The sequence below is a fragment of the Apium graveolens genome, chromosome 7 (assembly GCF_009905375.1).
Source record: "Apium graveolens cultivar Ventura chromosome 7, ASM990537v1, whole genome shotgun sequence".
NCBI classification, from domain to species: Eukaryota; Viridiplantae; Streptophyta; class Magnoliopsida; order Apiales; family Apiaceae; genus Apium; species Apium graveolens.
The window spans coordinates 189,718,155-189,732,372 of record NC_133653.1 but is presented as its reverse complement, the minus strand read 5'-3'; the positions used below and the strand labels follow the sequence as shown (position 1 = coordinate 189,732,372).

At 31.5% G+C, this 14,218-nt stretch overlaps 2 protein-coding genes and 1 long non-coding RNA gene across 3 annotated transcripts; 2 read left to right on the top strand and 1 right to left on the bottom strand.

Moving 5' to 3' along the window:
• The first annotated feature begins 227 nt into the window (after window positions 1–227).
• LOC141671914 (uncharacterized) lies at window positions 228–3,464 on the top strand. Its single transcript, XR_012555297.1, has 3 exons — window positions 228–568; window positions 652–1,219; window positions 2,880–3,464. It is a non-coding gene; the product is annotated as an uncharacterized LOC141671914 (long non-coding RNA).
• LOC141671913 (glutathione S-transferase F11) lies at window positions 1,846–3,097 on the bottom strand. Its single transcript, XM_074478353.1, has 3 exons — window positions 2,951–3,097; window positions 2,566–2,614; window positions 1,846–2,476 (listed from the first exon to the last, which is right to left on the bottom strand). The coding sequence occupies exons 1-3, from the start codon at window positions 3,095–3,097 to the stop codon at window positions 2,028–2,030; spliced, it is 645 nt and encodes a 214-aa protein (XP_074334454.1). The 3' UTR covers window positions 1,846–2,027.
• A 2,154-nt stretch (window positions 3,465–5,618) lies between the features above and the next one.
• On the top strand, window positions 5,619–11,476 carry LOC141675108 (protein SET DOMAIN GROUP 40). Its single transcript, XM_074481828.1, has 6 exons — window positions 5,619–5,850; window positions 5,936–6,086; window positions 7,215–7,346; window positions 7,460–7,600; window positions 7,800–8,081; window positions 10,792–11,476. Exons 1-6 carry the CDS (start codon window positions 5,696–5,698, stop codon window positions 11,407–11,409), a joined length of 1,479 nt encoding a protein of 492 aa, XP_074337929.1. The 5' UTR covers window positions 5,619–5,695; the 3' UTR covers window positions 11,410–11,476.
• The last annotated feature ends 2,742 nt before the right edge of the window (window positions 11,477–14,218 follow it).

Here is a 14,218-nt window from a genome sequence, read left to right as displayed (position 1 = left end):
TCTTTCTCTTTTTTTCTTCATGCGAATCACAACTTCAATAATGATGCTTTGAGAAAAAGATTGCGATGTGACATTTTTCAAATTTGAAGTTTTTGTACTTTTTTCCCTTGTTTGTTGTCATTAACGCCTGTGCTTCGGAGTTCAAAAAAAAAAAGAAAAAATGGTGGAAAAAAAGAAAAAAAATGTTCTCTAACGTGCTGTCGTATTATTATTATTTTAGAAGCATGACTTTGAAATGAAATTTTCTGATTCTCTTATTTTCTCTTTTCTAATGAATCGATCAACTCCGGGAGCATAGTGTAATTGGGTAAAGTTTTGTAGTTTCTGAATTTCGTGTTTTTTGGCTATAATGTTTGAGGTCTAGTCCAAAAGAACTTGTGCCCTCTAGGACAAAATGAAGCCTTTTCTGGCCCAAACAAATACAAGTTATGCACAACAATCCAAATTTGGCTAATATTATTACATTGGAGGGTTGTTCTGGCCCTGATCATCACGAGTTAAAGAGAAACATGAGGATCTTCGGAAAACATATGTTCCCAAGCCAAGTCATAATACTTTCTGCTTGTGGGTACGTAATTTCTTCTTCACTTTCATGAATTATATATATCACATACATACGTGAATCGTTTAGACGTATCGTGTATGTTACAGGATGCTGGTGTTGGCAGCAACAACTTATGATATACACAGATCGATCAAGAACAATTCAAAACCACCCACCGAGCAAGAAATGCAAGAATTGAATGATTATATCAAGTCTCTTCGTCCTCCTTCATGAATGAATATTTTTTTTTGTCAATTCAAGACTTTCTTGTCTTGTTTTTTATTAAGAGGTTCCCAGTTTGCCACGTGTCCGTTTTTGCATCCTCAAACACGCCTTTTTCTTTGTAGATGTGTTGAGTATTGAGGTTGAAACTGATCAGGCTTTTGTAACTATAGCAGTTTAATACCTTAACTTTCTTGCATGTACTTTTTGTGTTTTGGTTATAATTTTGCCTTGTAGCTTGTATTTGCTTAAATAAAATGAAACAGAAAGTTTGTCAGTTTTATAACTTTGCATTATGATTGAGTTCAGTCCGGATTCTAACTTTAATTTTTTGTTATCGACGTTAATGTACAATGCAATCTTCTTCAAAATTTTCGAGAGCGACTTCAGCTTCAAATTTATGGAGCTCTGAATTTGAAAGCTGCCCACGACTCCGGCATCGGTATAGTTGAGGTAAGATGTTGATGGTTGCAAATTTACTTTTATTACTTTTTGTAAGAGCTTACTTTCATCAAATCTGTAAGGTTTCGGTGGAACCAATTTACTTTTTTTTTTGTATGAGTTTGTTTTCATTTGTATCAGTAAAGTTCAAGGCTTAAACATAGTTTAGGTAAGGTTTTAATGGACGGAATTTCACTTGTATCTCTTTGTAGGAGGTTGTTTTCGGCTGAGTTCATAACCTTGTTGGTAATGGTTAATAAGTGACATACGACCATCACACATTTAATTATCGTGCTATCTTTTGTGAGCGAGTGTAGGTTATGATTTAGTTGGAAATTGCCGGTCCTTTTAGTTTAGTGATCCTATTGTAAGTGCTGTCAATTTAAAGACAAGAACATCATTTTAGAATAACCCTGCACTACATGTTTACATCCAACACTGTGATTCTTTTCCACAAAAAAAATATTAAGCACATCAGACTAGTAAGCCCATCGACTAGTTATGACGAGATGATAATCAATGACGACATATAAGAACACATAGCGCCTAATATGACCCTGTATCATGAATCATATTGATTTGTGATTTAGCTCTAATATGCAAATTCTTTTAGTTCAGATCCAATTCAAAGTTGACAATTAGATTAAATGATAAAAGAATCATTTCAAAATGGTGTTTAAAATAACACCGTACTGCAATTCTTTGCCGGAGAGAAAGCGTTAAGCATTATGAAATAGTAAAGCATGCCACTGAACTTAAACAGTGAGATCAACAATGGAAAACATATTAGAAAAAGTTTATTCAAGACAACCAACCGAAACTAAGCCGTTATCAGCTGCAGTACTTTCTTCCAAGCAGGGCGGTTTGAAATATCAATCCACCAAGAGTTCACATTCTTTCTATCTGTTACCAAGTGTCCCAATCCAATTTCATTCACCAAGTATCGAATACCTGGAAGATGGCTTAGGTCAGCCAGTGAGTAATAATCTCCGGCTAGATACTTACTCTGTGATAGTCTCTGCTCGTACACATCCAGTACTTTCTCAAGCTTTTCTTCGCAGTTTTGAACTACAATATGATCTGTTTTCCCTCCCATTTTTGGGAACACTAGTAGCTGGAGTACCAGTGTGTAAAGCATGTCATTGAAGTTGTGCCCTTCAACTTCAAGCCATTGATCAACTAGGGCTCTTTCCTCTAAAGTGTTTCCAACTAGTTTGTGACCTTTTCCGGGGTACTTTGCTGCATAGTACCTAATGATGGCTCTAGACTCTGAAAACAAATGAGTCGATATCTATTAGTTATATATCATGTAATTTATAAACTCTTAAGTAGAAAACCTGAAGTGTTCTTGCTTTTACCAAATAGCTTAAAGTCTCCTTCTTCTATAGCAGGAACTTGTCCGAACGGCTGCAAGAATATACAAGTGACAATGTGACATTATAATAAGTAAATGAAATGATCAAGAGTAGGGCTAGATGAAACTATGTATATATTAATTCCTTTAGGAACTCATCAAATATTGAAACTTGTTTCCTAGGAACTTATGAATTGTATCTAGATACAGCAACCATCCCAAGATTCATTTACAGAATTGAGTATGGTTCAAATATTTATTGTTTGAAATTAGCAGGTAGGCAGTAACTTATTGATGATGCTGTTTGTACATGCGCAGATCAAAAATAGTATTACCTAGCTACAATGCAGAGGAATACGCGGAACTTCTAAACATGCTATAAATGTTACCTGGCGGAGTAAGAAGTCGGGTTGTTTGTGCTCTCCAGAGTCGAGGTCGATATGAACAAATTCATAATCCAGTTCTAACTCGAAAAGGCAAGCTAAGACTCTCTGAGGACAAGCTCCCTTAAGAGAACCAAACACTTTAACCACCATTTTCCTTATAAATAAATCAACAGCTTATAAAGGATGTAGTTATATATATATATGTTACTAGGAGAATATACACCACAAGGTACAAGTGATGTTTAGGATATTGATACGTCCTCTTTATATAAGGGCACAACAAGAAATTGAAATTGAATAATGCTCTTACCAACAATGAATGTGTTTTTGTTAGTTTCATATTCGCAGATTGATAGGGGTGGTTCACTTGATTTGTTTTTTGGGGGTTGTCACATGCCAACAACCGGTGGATGGACGAGGGACTTGTATTGTATCCTATGTTTGCAACTTTAGTATTGTGCAGCCTGTGAAAAGAGTCAAAGACCCCTGAATAATCTACAACACTGGAATTTTTCCCCTTATTATTTGACATTTTTCATGGGAAAATGAATTTTTTCGTCACCCAACTTATCGTGTATATAGAAACTTACCACTCATTTATAATTTTTTTTGTTTTACTCACTATTATTAGGTTCAGATTTTTTTTAGTCACTAGCGTTAGGTTCAGATTTGATTATTAGCATTTTGTCAATTTTTATAGCATTATTAAAATATAGTGATAACTAGTACAAAAAGTGTCATATGTGTCTTATAAGAAAGCTTATATGTGTCTGAGTTTGTTAGATGCATATGGAGAAGTCGTATAATATCTGAATTATAAATGTATGTTATAGGAAGAACGCATATTTTTTTAAACATCTGATCAGAACAGATGTATATACATTGTAAACAGACGCATAAAATCAGTTCATATACGTCTGTGACTTTTTAGGTGGGGTACTAAGCTCAAAACCAAAAATTATTAGGAAGAGGCATCGCAATCCGTACTAAAATTATTGGGAAATAAAAAACTAAAAAATTCAATATAATCAAATTAGCAAACTGGTCATAAAGTACTTATAAAAAAATTAAAAAATTACATATCAATATTTTACCAAACAACACTTTCAAAAATCCAATGAAATCACCAATCACAACTCCTTCATGCAATTCTTACCGGCCCAGAATCAAAACTATAAACCCATTCATTCTAATAGAATTGTGAAACAAGTATATATATAAACACAAAAATATAATAATTTTGTAATAATGTGAATTTGGTATTAAATCAAACAACTCCCACGAGATATTTATCTTACAAACATATTTTTATAACTTATTTTTAAGATTTTTTTTATATAAAAATTTAAACGTTAAATTATTATTTAGAAGAAAAAAAATTAAAAATAATTCATGAAACTACATCTTTTAGGAGCCTTAAAATGTTTGTCAAACTCTCATCGCCAAGGTAAACGTCATGGGGACATATGAAGTACTATATATAAAGATATAGAGATATATCAAATCATTAAAATATTACAGACTACCACTATATTTTAATAATGATACCAAAAATTTACATAATGTTAATAATCAAATCCGAACCTAACGTTAGTGACTAAAAACAAATACGAACCTAACATTAGTGAGTAAAAGAAAAAAATTAATAGTTGAATGGTAAATTTCTAAAAATACGATAAATTGAGTGACGAAAAAATCCATTTTCCATTAGAACCAAAAATTTAATAGTTGTCTTTATAATTTTTAATCGATCTGCTATCATTTAATTAGGATTTCATCTTTATTGCTCCCTCCATCAGTCCCTCCCTATCATATTTATATTTGAGTAGGGCACAAGAGTCAAGACCAAAAAAAAGAAGAGAAGAATTGAGCAGAAAGTGGATGAATTGTGGAATCGATTAATATTCCAATTATTATAGATTAAAAAGGTGGAAGTAGTTTTAAAATTAAATCGAAGTATAATCCTAAAATTCTCTCAAGAAGCAACCTCCTGTTATCTACAAAGTGCTCCGGTGAAAATTACCTATCTCTTATTTTTATTATTGTTAGTCAATCTCTTACTTCATATCCTGTTTATTTTCAATGTTTTGTTTATTTCTCCTCGTGAGAATTTGGTTTTATTTGATTTATTTGCAGTTCATAATTAAAGATCAGTTTATGATTAAAGATCTGTGAAATTTTCATGGTATTGATTCAGTGATAAAGGTTTTAATGGTGATGTATTTGTGGTCGATTATTCAAAACAACAGTTTGAGAATTATATCATCTATCTATCACTTCAAAAAATTGTTTGGTTGCCTATTCAAATCAAGAGGGAAGGATTTAACAACGATATAATTATGCGTTTGTTAAATTTCGATCATATGTGTGGATGCCATATGATTTTTCATTATTTAATTAATTCTTTTTCAATAAAATTAATAATATTTTACTACTATTTTAGAAAAGTATTGAAATATAAAAAATTAAAAAGTACAAAAAAATGTTAAAAACCCCGGTGGGAACTCAAAATTATAGCAGTAAAACATTATCATTACCCCCCTTTTAACTGCATATAAATAAATAAATAGTAGTGTAACGATTAATTAAAGAGCCATATCTCAATCTGGGCCTGTTCTTGCCCATTGACACTTTGGGCTCACCCCATGTATTACCCACAAAATTAAAACAAAAGCTCTCTTTTTTCACAGCTACACAAATGCAAAAGTAACAATAATTTCAAGACTCTACAAAACTCAACAGAGAACAATGGAAAATGAGGAAGAAAATGAAGTAAACAAGTTTCTGGGCTGGGCTGCCAAGCTTGGAATCACAGATTCTCCTCTTAATTTCAACCACCAATCTCCTCATTTTTCTTGTTTAGGCCATTCTCTCTGTGTTTCTCACTTCCCAGATGCTGGCGGGTAACAAAATATATACATGTGTATATATATGCAGATGAATCTTGAATATGTGTATTTATAAGTCTGTGTTTATGTTATGTTGCAGACGAGGTTTAGCAGCTACACGTGATCTTAGAAAAGGAGAATTGATTCTAAGAGTACCTAAACAAGCTCTGTTTACAACTCAAAGTGTTGTGTTGCAACATCACAACTTTTCTTTGGCTCTTCAGAAACATCAGTCATTATCTTCTACTCAGGTTCTTGGGACTTTTTCACTCTATTTCGTATCGTATGTTTGTTTAATTGTTTCGAGATTAATAATCTATATGAATCTTTTTATTGAATCAATGTGATTGTAGCATTAAAATGGATTTTAGTCGTAGATATGCTGTATTATCTCTATTGTCTTTCTTGTGGAAATAGAATATATGGCATTTTGGTTGTTTTTTTCAGTTAAAAATGTAGCTCGGAGCAATTAAGAATCTTGATTAAAATTTTAATAGGTAAAGGTGTTGTTTTTAGTTGGACGTAATGTATTTGGATATATTGGTTTGGATGATGTTTATGAGAAAGGGGTATGCGAAAGGATGGAATGCGGATGTACTAATTGATTGTGATCCATTTTACTGTTCTAATGGGAGATGGGAAAATGAGGTTAAATTATAATTCTGATAGCGGTACACCTTTCACCTTTCATATTTGTGTAACTAAAAAGTCTCAAGGAGTAACTCAAAGAACCAAATTTACCGTGACCGAACAAATGCAGGTAAATAACTTCCCGGAACTTTTTGATTTTCCTTTGTTTGCTTCTACATAATATTTTTCTGAAGCTAAAACTCTGGAAGATCAGAAAAAAAAATCCTGGATAATACTTTCCGTGCAAACTTAAACCAAGTGTTTAAGTGATATACGGGATTGTTAGTGTAAAGACTGAAGAGTCAGTGTGATGACATACCACATATGTTTCTCATTTTTTAAAAGCGCATAATGACTGTTCTAAAGTGATGGTTAGCATATTGTTTAAGTTCACTGTAGTATTTTTGCAAGTTATCTGCCATGTTGGGCTTAACTTCCATATCTGATTCGCAGCGAATTGTGCTCCTTAGATCTTGAACTTTGTTATCAAGCAGTTTTGATCCTATTTTCACTTTGTTTGGTACCTTATAGTAACTTCCTTTTCCTTCAGAATGTGTTGAAACATATAAAGGTTTCTCTGAATCGACATGACCACAGTTTGAGAGCTTATGTACTGTAACAATTGAACTTTGAACTACATATACCTTTCGGTTATGGAATCATGACTTCTTCCGGATGTGGTTGCTCTTTACTCTTTGGTTATATTGTATTGGAAGACTGCTGACTAGGCAACATGTTGTTCTGCGCAGATACTGACTATTGCATTATTGCATGAAATCAGTAGAGGGAAGAATTCCACGTGGTTTCCTTATCTAAAGCATTTTCCACAAAGTTATGACATATTGGCAAGTTTTAGTCAACTTGAAACACAAGCATTGCAGGTTCGCTTCTATCTGCTAACTATCAATTTCTGAATTACTAGTGAAACCTTAAAAAGTAATTGTAGTACAAGTTGGTAAATGAAATTTTCGCTTGCATCTAATGTAATGGCTAGGTAGATTATGCAATCTGGGCAGCAGAGAAGGCTATAGGTAAGGCTAAATCAGAGTGGAAGGAAGCTGTATTGATGATGAATGATTTGAAGATTAAAAATAAATTTCAAAGCTTGAGGGCTTGGCTCTGGGCTTCTGGAACTGTAAGTATATTGATTGATTATCTGATTATCCCTACTCATATGTCACAAGTACAAGAAAAATAGAAACCACTAACTTCTTTAGATGTGCATATTTGGCAATTATTTTGTTATGTACCTTTGGTTTTTATATGTTACTCTACATTATATGCTAAACCTTAGTAGTCTGAATATTGAAGTTTATAACATATCTTGATCAAAGATATCCTCCCGAACATTGCATATACCATGGGATGAAGCAGGATGCTTATGCCCTGTTGGCGACTTGTTTAATTACGCTGCCCCTGGGGAAGAATTAGGTGAATCTGATGATTTGTTAACTCAAGGGAATGCCTCTTGCATGTCAACCAGTTCTTGCCGTGTCACTGATAAACCAGTCGCTGAGCACTGTGATGACTCAGTGCGATTGACAGATGGCGGGTATGAAAAAGATATGGGATCATATTGCTTCTATGCTAGAAACAGCTATAGGAAAGGAGAGCAGGTAAAATAAAGGCTCTCACTTTATGTCGTATTATATAATATAAGCATGCCTTGTCTGTTAACAAAAGTGGTTTTAAACTCTTTCATGAATTTAAGCTGTGCGGATGCATTTACATGTTCACAGTGCATCTTGAACTACTTTAAACTCGTCATTACCCACACCCGATTTCATCGCTGGGTCAGGTTCAGTAGTTGTCCTGCTGTAATGCAACTCAGATATTGAGCGGTTCGTCACCTATTCACCCACTAGACCAGTAGACCCGTGTCTATTCAGGACTAAACATATTCCCCCCAAAATAACAAAAATGAATTGTCTCGGATGTTGGGATTTATATCTAAAGTTCAAGACGATAAAAATAAACACATATCATGAACAGAGAAATTAATAGCTCCTAACTAAAGCCATTTAATGGCTAAATCAAACAGTGTACTGATCCTTCCAGAGATTAATTTGTAATGGCATGAAGGTTCCCAAATTAACACTATTTATTGATATTGTGCTGCTAACCTCTTTATATCAAGAGACTTATTTGAAAGAAGGGATTTCTTAAATATATGCAAATAATTCCAAAACACTTTTGCAGGATGGAGAATATCGATCACTATGTTTAGTTGGAGGCCTATTTATAAGTGTGTATCCGTTATTATATTAAACCAGCTTTGTACAAGTGCAATGCACGGGATGATTATTATTTTTTTGTATAATTTATTTTTTGAAATATTTATTCTTTATTTAACTAATTTTTAATAAGATAATTTTATTTCCTAAATAAATTTTATGTTTTTCATGAATGATGTATTTTTCAAAAAATTGTACTTTTTATACTTATATATTAAGTTATTATTGTATTTTAATATTTGACATTGATAACCTAAATATAACATATATGTTAGTATAATTTATTTTATTTTTTTCGTTGTTTGATTTTTTTTTCACATTATAAATTTGTAAATAGAATATTTTAATCATATCATATAATGTGTTTACGTAATTATTTATTTATTTATATATATATATATATTTTCTTAATCTTGTGAAATTTGATCAAAAATTAGAAAGTTGTTTGAATTTGCATCTTACGGTGTTTGTAATAATATTTTATAATTTGCCGGTTCTAGTAATGATTTTGAAAAAAATAATTTACACTTAATTGTCATAGTACTTTTAAATATATTTTATTAGATTGATATTTCAATTTTGAATTGTAATAATTTTTTTTATTATATTTTTTCCTAATGTTTATGTTTTATAGGATTCATGTGCTATAAATTTTTTAATAGACAAACTGTAATTTTTCCTTGAATTTTCTAAGATTCATGTGCTCTAAATTTTTGAAAGACAAATTTATACATTCCATTTTTTTTAAAAAATGATCTAATTTAAACCGATTAATAAATACCTTGTTAATTCTTACTTAGATTTATTTTTATTAAGATAGTTGTTGCTTGTATTATATGTAATATATTTTTAATATAATTTTATATCATTTAAGAATATGTAATTATAGTTTAATTTCTTAATTAATTACGTATTGTGCTTGTTATACAGATTATTAAGTATTATAATCGAATATTAGAATAGATGAAATACATATATTATATAATATATTTTATTAGATTTGTATTTTAACTTTAAATTGTAATAATTTTTTTATTATTATTATATTTCTTCTTCGTTTTTATGTTTTATTGGATTGATGTACTCTAAATTTTTTAAAGGACAATCGGTTAGAGTTTGCATCTTGCCGTGTTTGTGACAATATTTCATAATTATTCGGATCTAGTAATGACTTTTTAAAAAAATACTTTACATTTTTTTGTCACAGTACTTTTAAATTTATTTAAATAGTTTGTTTTTCAATTTTGAATTAGAATATTTTTTTATGAGTATTATTATATTTCTTCCTATTTTTTATGTTTTATAAAATTATGTACTCTAAATTTTTTAAAAGACAGTCTGTAATTTTTTCCTTTTAAAAATTCGAAAATATTTTAAATCAAACTAACATATTTCAATTTTTTATAAAAAAATGATTTTACTTTAACTTGATTAACAGATGATTTCTTAACTGTTACTTATATTTATTTTTATTAAGATAATTGTAGCTTGTATTAAATATTTATATATAATATAATACTTTTATTATTATTTTATATCATTTAAGAATATATATTTATTGTTCAATTTATTAATTAGTTATATATTTTGTTTGTTATACAAATTATTAGCTATTATAATAGTATATTAGAATAAATGAAAAACCCACCCTTATTGTAACTACACTTTAGCATATGCAACCCACCTATAATTCAAATTTTAGTTCATTATATGATATAATAATCTAAATGTGTTTCTTATTTAATATAATAAAAATTGAAATTATCTTTTACAATTTTTTTATTCAAACTTATCCATTCCAATTGTTTTTTAAAAAATGATCGACTTTAATTCTTACTTAGATTTATTTTTATTAAAATAATTGTTACTTTTATTATATATAATATTTTTAATATTATTTGATATCATTTAAGAATGTGTAATTATAGTTTAATTTCTTAGGATGGAGAGAGTAATATCGATCACTATGTTTAGTTGGAGGCCTATTTATAAGTGTGTATCCGTTATTATATTAAATGGGATTACAGTATTCATGTGTCAACATGTGTATATTTCATATTGATAGAGCTGATTAGATTCTTGATTTTGCTAGGTTCTGTTAAGCTATGGAACATATACAAATCTGGAGCTTCTTGAACATTATGGTTTCATTCTCAACAGAAACCCGAATGAAATGGTCTTCATTCCTTTAGAACCTGAAATGTACAGTTGCTGTTCATGGTCCCAAAATTCATTATTCATCCACCAGAATGGGAAGCCATCATTTACCCTTCTCTCTACTATACGATTGTGGGCAACACCACCTAATCAGAGGAAGTCCGTTGGACACATTGCTTTGTCAGGTTCTCAAATATCAAAAGAGAATGAGCTTTTTACTATGGAATGGATAGCAAAGAAGTGTCATTTTATTTTGAAGAATTTTGGCACAACAATTAAAGAAGATAATTTGCTACTAGCCTATATCGACAACATGCGTGTTTCCAAATCAAATATCGAGTTTGAGAAAATGCCATCAACGATCAAATGTGAAATCCAAGGTTTTTTAAATGTCGTGGATGTTCCAGTTGGGGAAATGGTAGAATTGTATAGGCAGTCAAAGAATTCAGTGGATAGATGGAAACTAGCAGTGGAATGGAGAGTAAGGTACAAGAAAATTCTTGTTGATTGTATTTCTCACTGTATAGGTAGAATTGATGACATTAATGGTTGAATTCTTTGTATTTGTTCAGCTATATTTGTGATCTAGCTTCGTGCACTCCATAATCTTGATTTGTGTCTCGCTCCCTTGTAGTTTTTATTAATGAATTTGTATCTTTGAGTGCTGAGCTAATAAAAAGGCATGAGAAGAGTCACTTTTATTATAAACAAAAAAGAGAGAGAAATATTATAATTTTTTCAGTAAGGGCTGTAAATTTCAATGAAATTGACCGTAATCATAGGCGAGCCAACACACAAAACTCCATTCTGCTCGTTGAGTATACTAATTCTCTGACCCAAATATCGAGCACTAAAATCCACTTCCTGAACCACCTGACCAAAAATATGAAACTTGAAGCCTTTTGGTGTGACAAATGATGTCTCTGGATTTACAACATTCACAACTACCCAAAAATCTCCAAATGAAGTTCTTTTTATTTTATTTGGCAATCCAGGAACTGTAAATAGAACTTCCACAGTACTGGCTTGTAATCCTCGGAGCCAATACCTTACAATTTGTCACAGGCCTATTTTTTTTCTCCAAAGTCGCTTGTGCGGCCTATTCTCAATCGCCCAGTCGCCCACAAATTCCAGTCGTGGTCAAGGCCCCGATAGCACCAGTCGCCCCAATAGCCCCAGACGCCCAGTATGAACAAGCGTCCCAAGAACAATAGTCAGCACCATTCATTTATACTTATGCTAATCTAATTATAGCCACTAGTAAATATAAGCACACAACAGAATTTACAGTAAACACACTCTCAACCTTTTCATTACCATCACAACTCAAAAGAATACAAGAGAATACAAGTCAAAACTATAATGTTTACATATCTTTCTCTATACAATTTTCTATGTGCAGAATAATGAATACAAGATACAGATTACATCAAATAAATGGCTATCTATATATTCCCACGTTTTTCTCCCTTACTGAGCAGTTACTCTCAGCCAAGTAGTTTCCAGCAGTTACAGCGACACATGGCATCCAACCATTCGCTTGTGCAATCTGTTGGGCATTTGCTAGTAATCTCTGGACACCCGTCAATATATGCATACACGTATATATGCAACCCAACTATTACCCACGTTTTTGTTGTCTCACAGCCATGCCACTTGTAGCCAGAATTTATTTCCCCCACATGAGCCCAAAGAGAATGAATATTCATTTTGATAAAATGGTCAAAGAGTTTGGCTTTATTCAAAATGAAGATGAACCATGTGTTTGCAAGAAGGTTAGTGGGAGGCATGTGACAATCCCAGTATTATATGTAGATGACATATAACAGATATGGAATGGCATACCTTCTCTACAGGTTGTTAAGACTTGGTTGAGAAATAGTTTCTCGATGAAAGACTTAGGCGATGCTACCTATACATTAGGGATCAAGATCTATAGAGATAAATTAAAGAGATTAATCGAACTAGTCGGAGTACATACATTGATAAAGTATTACATCATTTTATGATGCAAGAGATAAAAAAAGAATATGTTTCGATGTCTCATGGGATAGTGATCTCAAAAGATAATTGCCCCCTAAATTATTAGATGATAAGTGCCGTTTGAGAAAGTTTCAGATGCGTCAACAATTGGATCTATAATGTGTATAATGATATGTATTTATTCTGATGTTTCGTATGCTTTGAGCATGACGATCAGATATCAGTCTAATCCTGGTTAGGGTCACTGGATAGTTTTCAAGAATATTCTTAAGTATTTAAAGAGGACTAAAGATTTATTTTTGGTGTATGGAAAAAATAGGGAACTGGTTGTAAAGGGTTACACTGATACTAGTTTCTGAACCTAATTTCTGGATAGACAAGGATGATTATATGTCTATGTCTGGTTTGTATTTTGTCTAAATATAATGGATGTTAGCTTGAATAGTTCACAACAAGAACATTGATGATTCTATGGAAGCCGAATATATTGATGCTTTCGAAACAACCAAGGAGACTATTTAGGCATGTCCTTAAGCGATATCACCTTATTAATGAGATTAATGATTGAGGAGATATAAATGTAAAGTGCATAGTAATGATAGTGTTGCAGACCCACTAACTAAGGCTTTGTCGCAACAGAAGCACGATGGTCATACTAGTTCCATGAGTATTAGATGCATGGGTGATTGACTCTAATGCAAGTGGGAGATTGTTAGTGTTTGTGCCCTAGAGACAACACTATGATATTTTAGTTTAAGATATTTGGATTATTAATATTTATGTTCTATTGATTATTCCCTTTATAATTTATTACTTCTTAATTTACTGAGATATAAATGTTAGATTAATAAATATCCTTGGAATATGATATGCAATTCTATATCTCTAAGTACGTGACTTAGAAATGAGATTATGAGAATAGTATTAATATTTCTAAAGGTCCCTAGTCGAGTATTATTATTAAGGGACAATAATAATGCATTAAGACTGGTGTGTTTGTTGACTGATAATCACATCTCATTGATCATAGGTATAGTGATACTAAAGTAAAATACACAGGCATATGTAAATGTACATGGTGCTGGACAGACCCGATGTGAGATTCTACATGTCTGTTGTGTCATAAGTAATTGTCACAGTGATAATGATGTAATGGTCCTTAGACGTGAAGTCAATATATTTCTATATGAGAATTAATATACATTGATTCCATTAATAGTTATCCTTGATCGGGTAATAATAAAAGTGGACATTGGGTATATTATGAATCGTATAAGAAATATGAATAATCTAGATGGGATTTAACCCTCCTATTTTAGGAGTGATATTATTGGCCTCTTGTGTGAGTTAGGCTATGAAATGCGTGGCCACACTCAATT